We start from the raw sequence: 20,760 nt of genomic DNA, 5'->3' as shown, positions 1-20,760 counted from the left end.
TTTGCCCTAAATTCACCTCATACAATTTTCATAAAACACAACTGTTTCCAATTCAAAACATTAATTTTTAAAACTAATGAATAACTCCTTGACCTTTCACTAAAAGACAAACGCACATTCTGGGCCAATTTAATGGGGAAAGTCATACTTCTGTGTCTGGTAAGACACATTTCACCCTAATAAATGTGATTCAATTATTAAGAATAAAATTACATTTGCAATCATGACAGGCAATTTTAATGCAAATTTCCTCAATGCTAACATATTCTTATTTCCTTTTTCTTTTTCCTTTTCTACCTGGCAGAAGGATACTAACATAAATTATGAAATTATCAAAGCTCTTTAAAAAAACCAAAATTTTAATAATATTTTCACTAAAGTTTTAATTAAACTTTATCATGTGATAAAATCTGATTATCTAATTAGATAGCATTCTAAGTGTATTTTAATTACTATTATTACTAACTAATGGCATTTGTAATTTTTCTAATAGTACACTTACAAATTATAGTCTTTTCATCTCAAATTTTTCCCTTCTACTTAATTAGTCAAGACATCACCATCATATTGGTAAAATGTTACCAGTTTCTAGAAGGAATGATGTAAAAAGAAAGATAGATTGAAAATTAAAAGTAGGGCTTTACAATTCCAATAGACTTTTTAAAAAAAATACTTTATTTTATTTTATAATAACTTTATATTGACAGAATCCATGCCAGGGTAATTTTTTTTTTTTTTACAACATTATCCCTTGCACTCGCTTCTGTTCCGATTTTTCCCCTCCCTCCCTCCACCCCCTCCCCTAGATGGCAAGCAGTCCTATATATGTTAGATATGTTGCCGTATATCCTAGATACAATATATGTTTGCAGAACCGAATAGTTCTCTTGTTGCACGGGAAGAATTGGATTCAGAAGGTAAAAATAATTCGGAAAGAAAAACAAAAATGCAAATAGTTCACATTCGTTTCCCAGTGTTCTTTCTTTGGGTGTAGCTGCTTCTGTCCATCATTTATCAATTGAAACTGAGTCTTTGTCAAAGAAATTCACTTCCATCAGAATACATCCTCATACAATATCGTTGTCAAAGTGTAAAGTAATCTCCTGGTTCTGCTCATTTCACTTAGCATCAGTTCATGTAAGTCTCTCCAAGCCTCTCTGTATTCATCCTGCTGGTCATTTCTTACAGAACAATAATATTCCATAACATTCATATACCACAATTTACTCAGTCATTCTCCAATTGATGGGCATCCATTCAATTTCCATTTTCTAGCCACTACAAACAGAGCTGCCACAAACATTTTAGCACATACAGGTCCCTTTCCCTTCTTTAGTATTTCTTTGGGATATAAGCCCAATAGAAACACTGCCGGATCAAAGGGTATGCACAATTTGATAACTTTTTGGGCATAATTCCAGATTGCTCTCCAGAATGGTTGGATTCGTTCACAGTTCCACCAACAATGCATCAGTGTCCCAGTTTTCCCGCATCCCCTCCAACATTCATCATTATTTTTTCCCGTCATCTTAGCCAATCTGACAGGTGTGTAGTGGTATCTCAGAGTTGTCTTAATTTGCATTTCTCTGATCAATAATGATTTGGAACACTCTTTCATATGAGTGTCCAATAGACTTGTGATGGAGAGAGCCATCTGCATCCAAAGAGAGGACTACTAGGACTGAATGTGGATTACAACATAAGTTTTTTTTCACTTTTTTTGTTGTTGTCTGCTTGCATTTTGTTTTCTTTCTCACCTTTTCCCTTTTTTGATCTGATTTTTTTCTTGTATAGCATAATAAATGTGGAAATAAATATAGAAGAGCAATATATGTTTAACATATACTGGATTGCTTGCTGCCTAGGAGAGGCGTTAGGAGAAGGGATGGGAAAAAATTGGAATACAAGGTTTTGTAAGGGTAAAAATGGAAAACTACCTTTGCATATATTTTGAAGGAAAAGAAGCTATTATTTTTTTTAAAAAAAAAAGGTACTTGAAGAATTTCTTCTTATTAAATATGAAATTAAAAATTTTTTAAAAAAAGTAGGGCTTTAAAGTGTTGGCTAACTAGACAATAAAGACCATTACATATGGCCTTACATTATATATAATGGCTTTAAACTTAGGGAAAAATGCTAAAGATTCCAAATAGGGCTTTTTTTTTTCCTTTTGGAAGACTAGCAATAAGAAAAGGCTTAAGGGTACATTATAGAAGGGATTATCACAGATAAGAGATTAAACTAGATGATCTCTCAGGTACATTTCAATTCTAAGATTCTGATTTTAAAATCAAGTAAAAGCTTCCTTAATACTTCTTTATTCACTATCATGAATAAGATTTTACCTAATCTTCCTGATTTCAACGATGTTTAGAACTTGTTTCATAAGCTTAGTTACACTACAAACATCTCACTGACCCATGTACTGTCTTGTCCTCTAAGTCTGTTAGAAAAGTAGGTAGCACAGAATAAGACTTTAAAGTTTCCCAAAATTAGTTTGGTTTGTACTGAATAATAAAGTATAATATAAAATCAAATTAAATTCAGTAAAAGTATTAGCTTGAATCTTTTACTGGATTTTTTTTTTTTTTGAGTTATTTTTCAGTCATGTCTAACTTTTCCTGACTCCATTTGGAATTTTCTTAGCAAAGATATGAGGATGGTTTACTATTTCCTTCTCCAGTTCATTTTACAGATGAGGAAACTGAGGCAAACAGGATTAAGTGACTTGTCACACAGTTAGTGAATGTCTAAAACTGTATTTGAACTCACAGAAATAAGTAATCTTGACTCCAAGGTCTGGTGCGCTAACCATTGCACCACCTACCTGCCCCCATTTACTGGATATCACATTAAAAAAAGAAACAGCATGTGGATGAAATGTACAGTTTTTAATGTCTAGTAGCACTCTGTAGCACATTATTTATCTTATTATTCCTGTGTGGTAGCAAGGAAACATCTAAGTGAGTACTGCATGGTGAACAGGGTACTGAACTAAGAGTCACAAACATCAAGGTTCAAATCCTTCCTCAGACATTTACTAATTGTGTGACTTTGGGAATTGCAATTAACCTCCTGCTACATCTGTTTCTCCATTTGTAAAATGAGAGCAGGAACAGATGTTAGAATCTATGGTCCTTAAAGTCTCTTCAAGCTCTAAGTCTACAACCTTACAATCTTCATCTAGGATAGAGAGAAAACTGAGTCAAAGAAGTAGTTCAAAAAGTATTACTTCCCCTCTCAATCTATTGCTCCTCCTAACATTCCTATTCCTGCTGAAGGCATCTCTATAATTTTTACACAACTAAGTTCACTACCTCAGATTTGTTTTTAACATTTCCCTCTTGCTCATTGCCCAAACCAATCAAATGCCAAAACTTGGTGAAGGACATAACATTTCTTGCATTTGGCTCAGCCCTTCATCACATCTTCTTGGATCTATTGCACAAACTTCCTAACTGGTTGCCCTGCATCCGATTCTCTTTCGGGTCTGATCAACCTTCATTAAAACTATCAAGTTAATTTTCCTAAAAAGATCATGTGTCTGAACACATCATTCCTCTGACTTGAAAAGATTCACTAGATCCTGAATGCCCAAGGATAATACAAATTTGTTTGGTAGTAAGCATTCATTGAAATCTGGCTTGAATCTCTATTTCCAGACTAATATCACCTTACTCCTCCTCAGCCCCACAAAAATCCAGCTAAACTGATCTGTAAAATGTTTCTCCAATACAAAATTCCATCTCTTGCCTTCCTTCCTTTGCACTGGCTGTTCCTGAAATGATATCTCTTCTTCTTTCTGCCTTATGAAATGCTTACCTCAGTTCAAAGTCCAGTTCAAGTGCAACCTTTTCCAAAAAGCCTTCCTTTTTTGACTATTCCAGGTGTATATGTGTATAGTCCAGTTCTTTCCTGAAATTACTTTGTATTTATTTTATATATATCTGCACAGCATATATCCTTCCTCCCCAGGAGAATGTAAGCTCCTTGAGGGCAGGTCCTATTTCATTTTTATGTTTATCCTTTAGCAAGTACTTGGTATTCATATACATGATGTGTCTACTTACTATAACAAACATATTATTTCACATAATCTAGTATTTTGGCAGTGATGATATTGTTTACAGGCTTTAAACTTTAACACTAAAAGGAGAAAGGTGATGACCACAAATAAAGATAGCTCTCATTAGCCTAGATTACTGATTGACATCTAAATTCTAAATAAATAAGAAAAGGGAGAAATTTTAACTACTGACCTTATTTGAAAATAAATAGGTAAATTCCACTTGTTATTAAAACTGTGGTAGGCAGGATGTGATCTTAATCTTTTTACACTGGCCTGTGAACCACACTGTCGTTCAAATCTTCTTACAAAATCCATACTTATGGTATACTTCTGCAATAAAAACAAAAAAAGCAATCTTTTAAAATGAGTTTTAGTTCTTAACCTAAATGCAATTAGTAAAGCATACTCTTAAAAGCAATAATCCAGATCTAACATGGTTCAATACAATTTATTCTCCAGCACAGAAGACTTATACTTAAGAAAGCTATTCATATGTGTAAAGGGCTGAAACTCTGAATAGATGCACTGGAACCAGGCAACCAAGCATTTAAGGCTAATTACCTATTGGACAATACTCTATTAGCATATGCTTGGAAAAATGGCCATTCCCACTATTCTGTGCTAGCTCGATCTTTTGGTGTATACAGATAATTGTAAGAGGGATTAGGGGGTGAGTGAGACAAGCCAGAATCACTTTGGAGGAGGATGAGGAGAAGGGAGGTTGGTGGAGTGCTTGGGGCAGTTCTGTCCATCCCCTTCACTTCTCCCCCTAAAGACCAAGGACTTTTGCTTATCCTGACTCCAGCTGATTCTGAGGCCTCCAGGGAGCTAACCCGGACTTCACACATATGTGCCTCTGGTCATAAATGAAATTGAAGGAGACAAGATTAAGATGACTTCATTAAAATTAACAGAAAAATAGGCTGAAGCACATGGATAACTATCATCTACACGATGGAGAGTACTATATACTACTCAAATACAATGCAAGCAACAAGAAGACAATAATTAACGTTCTTACTGTTTTCCACTATTGCAACACTCATACAAGCCTTTATTACAATTCACCTTTTGTTGCTGTTTAGTCGGTTTTTATTTTTAGCTGTTTCGCTCTTTAATTATGACCTCTTTTGGAGTTTTCTTGGCAAAGATACTGGAATAATGTGCAATTTCCTTCTCTAGCTCATTTTACAATGAGAAAACTTAGGCAAATAGGGTTAAGTGACTTACCCAGGGTCACACAGCTAGTAAGTATCTGAGGTTGGATTTGATTCAGGAAGATAAAGTCTTCCTGCTCTAAATTGGCACTCTGTGCACTACGGTGCCACCTAGAATCTCTTTAGAGATTGTAAAATCTCTCTAGACTTGTATCATCCTTTCCTAAGTTTTTCCTCCTCTATTCTCTCCTACTTGAAGATTTGATCTTCTTGGTTTAGAAACAACCAATAACTTCCCAAGTGCCTATCAAGTTGTTTTTTATTGTTTAGCATCTATAACTTTTGCAGTTTATCTTTCTGTGTGTAATACTTTCCTGCATTAGTGTCTATTTATAATGCTTATTAGCCTCATATGCCTTTCTCCCATCTACTGAAACTCTTCCTAACCTTTATACCTGAGTATGAATACCACCTTTTTCTTTAAACAAATGGTTTCATAACCCTTGCCCCTGACAAGCTGTTTTTTCGCACCTCTTTCAGGCACTTATCAAGAACAATAGCAAAAAGAATGTTTGCGGCAGCCCTCTTTGTAGTGGCCAGAAACTGGAAACTGAGTGGATGCCCATCAACTGGAGAATGGCTGAATAAATTGTGGTATATGAATATTATGGAATATTATTGTTCTGTAAGAAATGACCAGCAGGATGATTTCAGAAAGGCCGGAGAGACTTACATGAACTGATGCTGAGTGAAATGAGCAGGACCAGGAGATCATTATATACGTCAACAACAATACTATATGATGATCCATTCTGATGGATGGGGCCCTCTTCAACAATGAGATGAATCAAATCAGTTCCAAAAGAGCAGTAATGAATTGAACCAGCTACACCCAGAGAAAGAACTCTGGGAAATGAGTATGAACCACTACACAGAATTCCCAATCCTTCTATTTTTTGTTTGCCTGCATTTTTTATTTCCTTCACAGGTTAATCATATGGTATTTCAAAGTCCGATTCTTTTTATTCAGAAAAATAACTGTATGGACATATATACATATATTGTATTTTTAACATATACTTTAACATATTTAACATGTATTAGTCAACCTGCCATCTGGGGGAGAGGGTGGGGGGAAGGAGGGGAAAAATTGGAACAAAAGGCTTTGCAACTGTCAAAGCTGAAAAATTACCCATGCATATATCTTGTAAATAAAAAGTTATTTTAAAAAAATCCAAAAAACAGTAGCATAATGAAGCAGAAAGAACACTGGACTTGGTCCTAGCTCTGATACTTTATCTTTATAAACTTCAATTTCTTCGTATATAAGATAAGGATAATGATAATACTTAATAGTACTGCCTACCTCTGAGCTAGGAATTCAATACTTTGTAAATTATAAAGTAAAATATGATCAATTATATGACACAATTTTGTATTGCAATTGTGTGCATATCATATTGCCCTACTAGTCTATGAATTTCTTGAATACAGAGTGCATTACCATTCTCAGTAACTCTCAGAACTCACAGCCCTCAATAAGCAGTAGGTATCTAATAAATATTAGCTGAAGTTCAAAGAGGTAGTAGACTGGTTCAGAGGTAAGAGGACATTCTAGGAGAGGGAAAAGAAAAGATGTACTGAACTCATGGGTGGCTTTCAACAACATAATTTTTGAGCCACACTACAGTCTGCAATATCACAATAAAACAAACTGAAATTACCTGCTTTATGCTGCTCTCTTGTGGTCACTGCTCTCAGGTTCTTAATATAATACATTTAATCATTGTGAAACACATTTTTTGCTACCTACATCTGACAGATGGTATATGTTTGTGTATGTCCTTAAATTCCCCTTTAGTGAATCTGTATTATTCAATGGATAACATCCTTCATACCAGAGATGCCAGAATGCCAAAAGGCAAGTAGTTTAGTTATTATCCCATAAGTTTCAGTAATGAAATGAACTGACAAGGAAGGATGGAGAAGCAGACACTTTGTGTAGGAAAAAAATACCTCAGAATTATTTTTAAACAATTAATTGCCATTCCCAAAAAGCTGTTATTGGTCAGATGGCTAGATTTAGAAATCTGATTCCCTTAGATAGAATTCCCTATTGAAAAATACAATAACAGTGTCATGATAGAGGTGGTTTCCCTCCTATAGAAGTTGTTAGTTACCATTGTCATGCTAAAGTTGTTGCTCTGTTGGTTTCAAAGTATCTAGTGATGGTTTAGAAGTCCAGTAGTACAAAAATTTATTCAGAACCTCTGCACTGTGTGCCTGAAGAGAAATCAGGTAGAATGGGGCCAAAATCTTATGGAAATTGAGGAAGGGACTAATTTTCCCTGCTTTTTGCTTCAAAGAAACCAAAAGATATGTCAAAAAGACTTTTAAAGAGAATCCCCTATCCAATATGGGTGGGCGACAGATAAAATTGCTTGACAATATGGCCAATACAAAGTGCCAAAGTACCCACACTTACTTGCAGCTCCTTCCTTGGAAGATTTGTAATCAGTTGGCTCTAACAGAAGAAAAGGCTAAGTTGAGAAATAGTCTCAGGCTTGTTACCTCTCCAAACTACTTTCCAGTTACCACTTGGATGGGGAAAATAAGGTGGAAAGTATGGATCAGAAGGGAGGGAGAAAACCATTCTCCTCCTGGCAGCTTATGCCTAAGAAAAGCATATAGGTGTCTAGTAATGAAAAGGGGAATTGGAGAAACAAATCCTAGAGCAGATACCTTGTGATACAATATGGAAACTCTTATACTGAGATTTCCTCACATTCCATTTTTTTTCTTAGAGAAAAATGTAATTCAACTTTAAATGGAGAATAAGAGACCATGAAAAAGGCATTATAATGTTAGTTGTGATGTAATAGCTATATAAACTGGGGAACTTATTATAAATTATTGTGGCCAAAAAATCTTTCACCTATTGGCTAACCTTCTGAACACAGACTTCCCATACTCAGTGAAGCTAGGCCCTGAAGAGCAGGCACAGTCTAACATGGGACTATTCCTCACTGGCAAACCTTCAGAAACTAAGGATCATTTCTGAAGTATACAATAATGCACCATCATAGGTCATTTGAGGTAGAACTAGTTACTAAAGGAGTCAAAAATATGATCCTTGTCTTGTTAACCTGGTTCTCTCAGAGCTAAACATTTAGATAAGTATTCCATAAATACAATGTAGAATGCCACTCAAGACTTGCATGGTCTCTTAAATGACCATTGTCAAGTAGCAATAAAACAAAGTAATTTCAAATATGTACTTCAAGATATTTTGAATTTTGGGTGGAGAAAGCACTGTGTAACAGAAAGACATTGGATTTGGAGTTGAGAGAGCTAGGTATGAATCTAAGCTATGACAATTTCTTTTTATATTACTTAATCCCTCTAAACCTCAGCTTGCTTATCTGTAAAATGAAGAAAATTATTTTATTGATTATCTTCTACAAATTTGTTATGGGGGGTTTGGATACTTTAAAGGTCTTTGTGTCTCTTCCCTTTTCCTAGCATAAATTAATATGAATTTCATCATTCAAAAGTTGGAGAAACAAACAAACAAACAAAAAAAAAACAGTTCTGGGTTTGATTTTCAATAAAAGGAAAATTAGGCTAAAGGAAACTTGGAGGAAAATAACCATTCCAATTTGGAATTAATGATTAAGAAAAGAAAAGTTGAGTAGAATCTGACATATACCCTTGATTTTGGGAAGGTACATTTTAAGGATTTAAAAAACAAAAATAGGTAGAATCTTAATGAAAGCTATCCAGCAGAATCATAGAATCAAAAATTTGGAGCTGAAAAGGTTGGGAGCTGGAAGAGATCTAAAAAGTTATGTGGTTCAACTAATGAGGATACTGAGGTCCAACAAGATTAACTGACTTACCAAAAGGAATCAATGCAAACCCACAAGAAAATTACAGATGAACTTAGATTTGTAAAGAACACAGTAATAAAAGCAATGACTACAAAAACACAGCTGAAACAAAAAATTTGAGGCTTGTAAATGTAACTAAGTAAAACAAAAAGGGCTTTTAAAAACTATACTGGGGAAAAGAAGAGGATCAAAGAGGGAAAGAATCCTTGCTCAGGGTGGATGCCATGATAATTGATAAATTATAGTCAAAAAACAGCTGTTCAACTTTTATTTTGTTCCTCTTTTCTTTGCAAAGAGAATAATCTCTGGACTGGAAAGGACCAAGATAAAAATGGCTAGGGAATTGAAATCTAAGCTCTTTATAGTTTCAATTCAGCAGGCTCAGATGCACTAAGGGTACCAAGAGAATTAGTGGATATGATTGATGAGCCACTGCCAATGATCTCTGAAACATCATTAAGAAAGGAAGAGATGCCTTAAGACTGGAGAAGGACAATTTGTAATTTTCAAACAAGAGGAAAGAGTGAGTTCTGAAAACTACATATTAATGAGCTTGACTTTGACAACTGGCAGAATTCTAAAACATATCATTAAAAGTTAGCAAAAAGGAGCTGGTGATCACAAAGGATCAACCAAGAATAAAGCACACCAAACTAATCTCATGTGTTTTTTGATCAGAGCAAAGTTTAATTTTGGCAAACCTATATTTTTAGCAAAGTATCTGACAAAATCTCTGGTGCTATTCTTGTAGAAAATATGGAAAGCTGGAGGCTATATAGTCAGGTGGATTTGAAGCTGTTTAAATGGCTGAACTCAAAGAGTTATCAGTAATGTTTTTGACAGCTTGGAAAGTGAGTGATAATAGAATGTCCTACGATTGGATATTGGCTTTATGTCATTTAACATTTTCAGCAATGACTTGGATAAAAACATTGACAGTGTGCTTATCACATTTATGACAGAGAAATGACATAAAGCTAAGAGGAACATTACAAGATACTTAAGCTCTAAAATGTAATCAGATAAAATTTAAAAGACATAAATTTAAAGTATTATACCAAACAAGTAAAGTGTTAAACAAAAAAAAAAAAAAAAACAAACAAAACTTTAATAGTGCAAGATAGGGAAAATATGCCTGGCCAATAATTCATTTAAAAAAAATTGGATCTGGCCTCAGACACTTAACACTTCCTAGCTGTGTGACCCTGGGCAAGTCATTTAACCCCAATTCCCTCAGGGGGAAAAAAAAAAGGTGGCTAGCTTTAGCCACATGCAAGCTCACTGACTCAACTGTGTGATATAGCAGCCAAAAATAGTTAGTGTGACATTAGATTGCATTAAGAGAAGGATGGTGTTAAGGAGGAGGAATAATGAAAGTCTTCCTGAATTCTATATACCATGTGGAGTATTGTGTGTAATCCTAACTGCCATTTTAAGAAGGACATTGATTTAAAAAAAAAGTGTTCAAAAGAGGGCAACCATGACAGTGAAGGACCTAAATATTCTATTACATGAAGACTGTTGTATGAACTGAAGGTCTTTAATCTCAAGTGGATGAGACTTGGGAGAAGACTTGATAGTTTCTTTTGAGTATCTGAAGGGCTTTCATCTGAAAGAGGGATTAGATTTCTTCTATTTGACACCAAAAGGCAAAATTAGAAGCAGGTAGATTTTTCTTTAATGCAAGTTAGTTTTCATTTTAATGAAAAGAAAAACAAACAACAAAATAAAATGCCCTAACAACTGGAGTTATCCCAAAAGGGAACGGGCTGCTTTTGGATTCTGAAATCAAGCAATGTTTTACTGATCATTTGTTGTGGTAGGCAGTTAGGAGATTCAGGGGATAGAAATTTGGATAGATCTAAATTAAAATCCAGCCTCAGACACTTATAAACTGCATGCCCTTAGGCATGTCACTTAACTTCTTTCTGCTTCAACTTCCTCATTTGTAAAATAGGAATAAAAATAGTAATAAAAGCATCTTACCTTCCCAGTTAGTTGTAAAGATGAAATGAGATATTTGTAAAGTGCTTTGCAAGTCTTAAAATTCTGAAGAAATTTCAGTTATCATCATCATCATCATCATCATCATTATCATCATTATCATCATCATTAGAGGAAATTCTTGTTTAGGGATGTACTGTACTAAAAATCCTCTGAAATTCTTTCCAACACAGATAATATACTTGTATGATCTAACAGGATATGCCTCTTCATTTTTAAGGATACTATTATATTATTAAAATTATAAAACTAAGCAATTAAACCAGGCCTTTTATCATTGTTGTCTTAAAATCTTTTGAGAAATTCCTATGACCAACTTGGATTACTATTACCCAGGCAATATTTTTGTATCTAAAATAATATATAATTTATTTTACTAATTTAATCTCACAACATTTCACAAAATTCCAAATTTGAAAATCATTTCTAAAAAGTATTGCCTTTTGAAGACCCTCTCAATACATTAAAAAGAAATCCACTGAAAATTCAAAATATGTAAGGAAATATATGAATTCCTTTAAAAAATTTTAAGGAACCCAAACTTACACATATGTGATTTTTGTTATATGATTTATACTACAAACAATTAAATTTAAACTATTTCTACTCCTTCAAAGTATTAGATGTCTAAACCTGAATAAAAAATTTTGCAAAAATGAACATTTATAGTAGATGTGTAACTGTACGATAGCAAGGATTTTTCTTCTTTTTTTTTTCTTCCTTTTTTTTTTATATGAGCCATAGCACTCAGAAAATGAAATGGAGGACATGATATTTTAAACATGTGACCTACAAAAAAGAACTGTGAGAAGCATCAAAACATATAAAACTATAAAAACAAAATTTACCTCATGGAATGAATCTGGATTCCCAGGATTAAATAATGAAGGTAGTTTCTCTTCTAAACCACGAACTATTTCTGGCCACACAGAATTTACAAGAAAATCATATCCAGGAACAGTATTACCTTTTTCACTGTAAAAGCAAGATTCCTTAGTAGATTCCAATTTAGAATGTTTCTTCTTCATTCAAAAAACAAATGTTACAATGATGTTTCTATTAATTTTCCTTCACTTTAGAACTCAGTTAATATCTCTCTCTCTAGCTTCCCTCACAAATAATTTTACCCCTATGTCCTAATCTCAATTTGACTCTTCAGGCACAGCCTTCTTCACAAATCGTTGTCTAGCCCCCCCATTACTTTATAACTTTAGGTCTGACAGTTCCAACTACTTAATCCATATTGTGCTGCAAACAGTGAGTGACATAGGGCAGGAACTTTAAAAACTTTAAAAAATGTCACTACCACTCTACACTCAGGAAATTTCATTGTCATTGCATTTTCATAGGAAATGTGCAGCCCTACCACAAAAGAAAAATTATGTTTTTGTTCAAACTGCCATTAATTTATAATACTATAGGATAAGAAGTGAAAAAAAATCATAGAGATCATCTCATCTAATCTCATTTTACAACTGAGGAAATGGAAGTTCAGAAAGATTAACTAATCTAACCAAGGTCACACAGGTCACAGAGAGCATAATTGGAATTCAAATTCCAAATGTATCTTCAAATTCAATATTCTGACCACTACACCATGACTATCTGTTAAGTCTTTCCTCTAAATCAACAAGTATGCTGCAGATTATCCAGCTTCAAAAGCTGATAAATGAGTAAGTACCTCAAGCAAAATTTTGATGATATTGTCCTTAAAGAAATAAGGAAGAATAGATAACAGTTTCTTTCACAGTGTTTCTAGTTACCAAGTTCTTTAAATAAATAGCAACATAAGAGTTTTTTGTTTTTTTTTTTCCTGAAATTATATTATCGTTTACATAAACAGCATTCATCACAATCTGGTCACTGAATAGCTGTCTAATGATTTTTTTGTTCTAGTTTGCTATTTTCTAATCAACAAATGAAAAATTGGACTTATTTTTAGCAAAATTGAAAAATAAATGTCTTACAGCTAAATTGTTTTCCTAAAATAGGGCTTGTTAACATTTTGATAATGGTTTTAAAGTACTGATCTAAAATCACATCTTTTTTCTTTATGATATTCCAGATTAGTAAAAATGGTAGCTCTTTCTACAGGTACTAATATGAAAGAGGAGAGAAAAGGAGCAGCAATTTTCCAGGGACCCAACTCTACATATTAAATTTTTAATTGCACATAGATGACTCTATTAAGAAATCTGGAAACTAAAGCGAAAAGAAGGACTCTGCTATTCTGGCTTTGGATATAACAAAGATTAAACCTGAAAAGGGAGTAAAATACATTGAAAGAGTAACAAATAAAACATTAAAAATTAATTAAAAGCATACAACACCTGCGAGTAGATAGCCAATCAAGTTAATCTTCAGAGAATAAAACTTAGACCTTACATGCTTTAGAAGCATTTTCTGTCCACTACTGTTATTATTACTTATTAATATTCAATTGCAAATGACAGCATGATAATGTAAATAAAATTTTATTTTATAAATGATAATCTAAATTTAGCTTATTATTATTTAAGTGACATTGGGCAAAAATCACTTAACCTTTACAGGTCTCAATTTTCTTTCCTGTAAATTATGGGGTTGTATTAGATATTCATTACAGTCCTTTCTAACTCTAAATTATACGATCTTATAAAATACTTTATGGGAGTTCAAACATCCAATATTTAAATTGCTCTTTTTGTGTATAGAAGATAAACGTGAAACAAGACATGTGACACTGTGATGATGCTAATAATACTACATTTACATAGCACTTATCATGTTCTAGGCTGTGCTAAGTGCTAATAACCCTGGGAAATAAGTGCTATTATTACCCCCAATTTATAAAGGAAATTGAAGCAAAGAGAGATTAAGGGACCTATGCCCAAAGTAACTCAGCTAGTTAGTGTTTGATGCTGGATATGAATTCATATCCAATTCTTGTAGAAGGGGAAAGAGATTGTGGAATAGAAACCATTCATACATGGAAAAATACATTTAAGAACACTTAGTAAACACCCTACTCTGCTCTTCTAAAGAGGTGGGAGAACTTCCAATGTTATACACTACAAAAATGTTTAGACTTTTAGGAGTTATTTAGGCTGATTTTTTCTCTCTTCATTTTCTTTTTTTGGGGAGGTTTAAAATATATTATTTGTTATGTGGAATAGCTCTCTGGAAAAGGAAGATGAAGGTATTATAAGATTAATTAGAATATATATATAAAGGAAAGCATTAATAAAAATGTATTTTGTCAAGAAATAAAAAGAGTACTTAGGAGTACAAGAACTAGAAAAAAGAGAAATGTAAGCAAGGTTTTTGAGGGCAGGGACTGTCCTTCTTTTTGCTTGTATTTCCAGCATTTAGCACAGTACCTAGAAGATAGTAAGCACTTAATAAATGATGAATGACTGACTGACAAGAACATTCCAACAAAGGACCTGGTTCAGAAATGTGGGAACTCTGGAGCACTCTGATAATCAAAGGACCTGACAGATGACACTACCATTATACCTTGGATTTCATAAACTGCTTTAGTTAACTAAAATTACAATGAGAAGAGAGCAGAAAAGACCATCTAAAACATTGTCTTGACTTTTTAAGACTAATCATGGGCTAATCAAGTCTATAGTTGAAGGGGAATTATCGCTAGCTATTTAATGGATAAAATAATTTTATAAGCTGATTTCTAGCAAATTCTCATCCCAAACTCAGCAGACTGTTGCTGTCATTTTGTATAAAGTGATTAAAAAACTGGTCCCAGTTAAAGTCTTTTATCAGAAATAACAAGTAACAATTCAAAGGTCAATAAATATTTTCTACCTCAGATTTTTAAATAGCAAAATCTAAGACCTATGTAAATAATATGTAGCAGTTTTTAATTTAAATTTAATCCAGATATACTCAAAGAATTAGTAATATTTAAATACAGATTTTAGAATTTAGAGAGAAACAAAGAAAGCAACTTTAATGGTAAATGACAGAATAGCAAGTGGTTAAGAGTACTTCACAGATTGAAACCATCTAATCTAAGCATGATAATAAAATCTGAGGTAAGCTAAAAAAGTTATAATACCTTGAGATGGCTCCACCTGTGACTTCTCTAAGAAGACGGCAATGGTGAGGAACAAACTCCAACAACTTATTATACATAGTCTGAAGGCCTTTTGGATGAGATTGAACGAACTGTTCTACAATCACCTGTCAGCAAAAGTAACAATATAAATAAATGGAGATGCACTGATACAAAAAAATAGTGAAAATCTCAAAAATCTATCTTTGTCCTCAAATCAACAAATAGCAGTTACCACACAATGTTTCTTAGATCAGTTATAAAACCAACATTATCCCATTAAGTGGCATAACAAAAAAGGCTGGCTTTGACCCTACAGAAACATATATCATCCAGAAGAGTCCTAAAGCTGGCAGGTGAGCACTTTTCACTATGCTACTTGGTGATTCTGGAAGGAAAACAATGGGAATCATATTCCATTGCAAAAAAATTCTTCTTCTACTTGGGGAATGTGCTTATGATTATTTCACCCTGTTTTCTACACCTCTATTCAGAAAATGCTTATTGGAGTATAGGTGTCAAGGAAATGGAAAAAAGAAATTAACGAAGCATAGAGAGGGAAAATAACTTGTTTTTTAAAGTTTAATATGGCTAAAAACAGTATTAAGTATCTTATGGCTGGTTTAATTTCTTACTAAAGATATTTTCAAACTAAAATATTCCCTAATTTCTATGGCAATATTTTTTACTGTTAACCAAAAAAATTTAAGTCCATGAGTCATGCATTGCAAATGGATTTATTGCAAGAGAAAGGCATACACATATGGAAATTCCATATAACAAGGAGCTGAGAGGTTTTGGAAAAGTTTTGAATATTTAAGTTAATATGGAAAAGGGGAAATCATAAGGAGGAGGAAAGGGGAAAGAGAAAGGCAAGAGCAAAAGCAGCATTTTTTTCCCTGTGAGAACTGCTAGACTATAAAGATGCTAGACCAGTAAACTGATTATCTTATGAAGATAAGATGGTCTGCTTATATACAGGGTCATAGCTGCACACAGGAGTCCAACTTGGAATGCAAACAAATTATATCAGCTCAGGAAAGGACTTAGTCTTTAACATATTCAGGTCTTGCTTCATAGATCCAGTATATCTAGAAAAATGGCAACTCAAAAGGCCAAGTTTAGGTCCCCTTAACAATATATAATATCACAGAAATATAGTATCATAATATATAATATCACAGCAGAAGGTATCTGAGGGCAAGGATTGTTTTGTTTTGGTCTTTGTCATCAATTTTATTAAATAAATACTCTACTTTCAGATCTATAATACAATGAATAACTGGCACAAAATCTAGATATGGTAGTACTAAGAAGAACTTTAGCTTTGAGTAATCCTGGGTTCCAATTCCCTCTGCCACTCATTACATATGAACTATGTGACTCTGGGTAAATGGCTTCATTTCTCTTCTTTTCTGAACTGTAAATAAAGTGTTGGCAGGCAGCATTTAATGTTTCCTCTAGCTCTAAATCTGTGATTCTAGGAAAAAAAGATCCTTAGAATTAATGATAAAGAAAATACTTAAAGAAAAGTGGGAAATTTTTTTTATTGCCAATGTTTCTGATAAAGGTCTCATTTCCAAAATATATAGAACTGACACAAATTTATAAGAATACAAGCTATTCCTCAATTAATAAATAGTCAAGGAACATACGCAAACCATTTTCAGATGAATTTAAAGCCATTTCTAGTCATGAGGAAAAAATGTTCTAAAACACTATTGATTAGAGAAATGAAAATTAAGACAACTCTGAGCTACCATTACATCTCTCTCAGATTGGCTAAGATGACAGGAAAAAATAATGATATATGTTGGAGAGGATGGGGGGAAAATGGGACAATAATGCATTATTGCTAAAATTGTAACATGATCCAACCATTCTGTAGAGTAATTTGGAAATATGCTCAAAGGGCTATCAAATTGTGCATGCTCTGATTTAGCAGTGTTTCTATTGGACTTATATCCCAAAGAGACCTTAAAAAAAGGAAGGGGACCCACTTGTGCAACAATGTTTATGGCTAGGAGATAGAGAAAATAGAAATTGTTAGCATGAAAGATTTAGGTATCTGTGAGAAAAGAGCTCTCTTAGTAACTAGAATGCACTAAATAAATGAGCTATTATTATTTAGTAGCTCTCAGTCCAATCTCTACCACTCTGTCATATCCTCAAATGACCACTCAACCTGTGCTGAAAGACTTCTGATAAGAGAGAATCTATTGTTAATTGAATTTAAGCACTATGGAGAATTTTGGAGTTTTGAAAGTGATGAAATCTTGATATATACACACACACACACACACAATTATTTTAAAAAATATATAAACTCTTAAAATTAAAATTTTAAAGGTTCAATACAGATTCAGTCTAACCAACATTTTTAGTATTATAAAATAACTGATGTTTATAATGATAATTTGTGATTATAAGACACTGAATTATTTCCATAGTTAAAAAAGATTAAATTATATATAGCTCAGTCTTTGCATTTTAAATTAGAAAATCTGTAATAAATGCAGTTAATTGGAATAATATAATAATGCAATTACTGTAACAACATAGAAATGTGCCATACATTTAGATAGCCCTTTATATTTTCACAAACATTATTTCTTTGAGTCTCACGATTCTGTGAAGAAGGTAGTTCCCATATTATCTATATTCTGAAAAAATTAAAACTTAGTTTTAGATGACTTGCCTAAAGTCACAGTCTGTGACTGTAGGAAAAATGGAAATTGACCAGGACAAGTGAATTGAAGTCTATACTTTTCCCACTATACTATGACTTCTCTTAGGAAATATCTGATTAAAAAGAGCACTTTGATTATCCAACTACTCTATAATTATGAATTTATTGTAGTTTTAGTAGAAAATTATACCTTTGGTGGTAGTAGAAATATTACTAATTAGTTAACAAAAATCTGTGAGCAGTACTGGCTCAAGTTCATAATACAAAACTTCAACTATCCAGAACCTTTATGAAATAAGTCATTGATAGCTGAATTTTCTGACAAGTTGAGATTTTATCACATGAGCATCTAAATTTTTATTTTAATCATTTCCAAAAGAAATCTCTCTAAAATGTATTAAACTGATTACAATACTGAACATAGTGTGGCCTTCTTAAGTTGAGAAGATTGAATGGCTTTTCTTTTCTAAGTTATCAACATGAATATCAAATCCAACTGTTTGGAAGGTGATGGTATTCATAGGACCTACTGAAGCAGATTAAGCTACTTGTGCCTTATTCTGTTTCAGAATACCCATTTGTTCGAATTTTTACATTTGTTTTTAATAGTTTTTTGTCAGCTTACATTATTATGAACTGTTACTTCTCAAGGTGTACTATTTCTAATATGCTATAGCTTGGAAATTATAATTGTTAGGATTGAATGAAAAATATATTTTTGAGTGAGGCTCTGGAGAATGAATTAAGTGAATGAATCTAAAGAATGAATTCTGAGATCACATTTTGATTGAATATCTCTTTTTAACTATTTATTGACCACTTCACACCTTTCAAGATTGGCTAAGATGACAGGAAAAGATAAATATTGGAGGAGATGTGGGAAAAGTGGATGCATTGTTGGTGGAGTTGTGAAATGATCCAACCATTCTGGAGAGCAATCTGGAAATAGGCCCAAGGGGTTTCAAACTGTGCATAACCTTGGACCCAGCAGAGTCATTACTGGGTCTGTATCCCAAAGAAATCATAAAGGAGGGAAAAGGACCCACATGTGCAAAAATGTTTATAGCAGTTCTTTTTGTGGTAACAAAGAATTGGAAAAGGAGTAGATGCCCATCGATTGGGGAATTGCTGAATAAACTGTGGTACATTAAGGTAATGGAATATTACTGTTCTATAAAAAATGATGAACAAGCTGATTTTAGAACGGCTGAAAAGATTTACATGAACTGATGCTGAGCAAAACAAGCAGAACCAGGAATACACTGTACCCAATAATAGCAAGAATATGTGATGATCAACTATGAAAAACTTGGTTCTTCTCAATGGTTCAGTGATCCAAGGCAATGCCCACAGACTTTGAACAAAAAATGTCAATGCCAAAAAAAGAACTACAGAGACTGAATGTAAACCAACACATGCTATGTTCATTTCTTTTTCCTGGTTTTTTACCCCCATGGTTTTTTTCCTTTTTGTACTGATTTTTCTTTCCCAACACGATTCATAAACCAATGTGTATTCAAAATAAATAAATAAAATGTTAAAAATAATGATAAACCAACACTGCCCTGTCAAAAAAAAAAAAGATTCAAAACCTGTATTTTGAATGTAAGTTGTTATAACTTTCTTTTCTCTAAAGAGTCATCCCTCAACATTTACAGATTTCACAGTCACAGTTTTGATTACTTGATGGTTGGGCCACTGACAATTAAATAAGAATTTTTGGAGACTGACAGAACACTGAGGAAAAATCACAGATGATGTGCATATGAACAGAAAACTAAAAAAAAAAAAAGTAAATAATAAATGCTTAAGTATTTTATATTGTTAACCTATTTTATTATTTACTGCTATAAGTATACAAGCCTAAATTTACTATAAATAGTTAAATGTTATCAAAAATTTCAGTGTGCTAAAGAATTATAGGATATGGAATAAAGAATTCTGGGATATGGGATATTGGGAACACCTTTTTTTCTCTGTCATTCATACTCAGTCACAGGAGTTTCTTTCATAGTAATCAATCTAATATTTCTTATAAAAGGAAATCAATGAAGCAGTTGCTGCAGCTGTAATAGCTGCTGCAAAGATTGCATTGTATACAAGATGTTAATCTCTCTCAAAACTACAACTTTGTTTTTTTTTTTTCCGCCTGAGGCAATTGAGGTTAAGTGACTTGCCCAGGGTCACACAGCTAGGCAGTGTTAAGTGTCTGAAGCTAGATTTGAACTTAGGTCCTCCTGACTTCAAGGCTGGTGCTCTATCCACTGTGCCACCTACCTGCCCCCAGTGTGTTTTTTAAAAATGTGTTTTGTGTATTAAATAAATATGATCAGAATCATTAAAAATAAAGGTTTGTAGTGGGGCCTAGAGTAATTCAAGGTTTTTCACATTTGTGAGGGTCTTGCACCCATATTTCTCACGAATGTTGAGGGATGAGTGTATTTGTTAATTTTCCAAATAGAAAATCTTGTACTGCACATACCTCATCAATGTATGGTTTCACTAAGACTTGTCCAACTAATGCCTCTGCATCTCGTGTCTTGTCAATTGTTGCATAAGTCCTCAAGCAATGACGTATTATATCAACATTAGAAGTCTGGAGACCTTCCAATAGTAATCCTTCTAGTGATTGTTGTAACATTGCTGTAATACCAGCTATACGCTGTAAGAAAGAGAAAATATAACTCTGAAATCTCTAGATTACAAACAATGATTATTTTTACAAAGTTTCTTGCCCCAAGACGAACCAGAGCATAGTCATAGTCAACAATGCTATTCAAATTCCTGGAAAAGCAAAGAAGAATTTCACACAGAGTAGAGGAGCAAAATTAAAAAAAAAAAAAAAAAGAAACCTTATAACAGCTCTCTTTTTAGTGGCAAGGAACTAGAAACTG

General features: G+C 33.2%; 1 protein-coding gene across 2 annotated transcripts in view; it reads right to left on the bottom strand.

The window, feature by feature from the left end:
- Nucleotides 1-20,760, bottom strand: part of COG2 (component of oligomeric golgi complex 2) — a 73,837-nt gene that overhangs the window by 16,024 nt on the left and 37,053 nt on the right. For both annotated transcript variants that reach the window (XM_051993627.1, XM_051993626.1), the window contains exons 7-10: nucleotides 20,349-20,528; nucleotides 15,181-15,305; nucleotides 11,969-12,095; nucleotides 4,260-4,399 (exon numbers count right to left, since the gene is read on the bottom strand). In XM_051993627.1, coding sequence (XP_051849587.1) covers nucleotides 4,260-4,399; nucleotides 11,969-12,095; nucleotides 15,181-15,305; nucleotides 20,349-20,528 — 572 coding nt within the window. The remainder of the gene's footprint in view (nucleotides 1-4,259; nucleotides 4,400-11,968; nucleotides 12,096-15,180; nucleotides 15,306-20,348; nucleotides 20,529-20,760) is intronic.

This window comes from Antechinus flavipes, chromosome 4 (assembly GCF_016432865.1).
Source record: "Antechinus flavipes isolate AdamAnt ecotype Samford, QLD, Australia chromosome 4, AdamAnt_v2, whole genome shotgun sequence".
Taxonomy (NCBI): domain Eukaryota; kingdom Metazoa; phylum Chordata; class Mammalia; order Dasyuromorphia; family Dasyuridae; genus Antechinus; species Antechinus flavipes.
The sequence above is the reverse complement of the archived record's forward strand: the minus strand, read 5'-3'. Positions and strand labels throughout refer to the sequence as shown.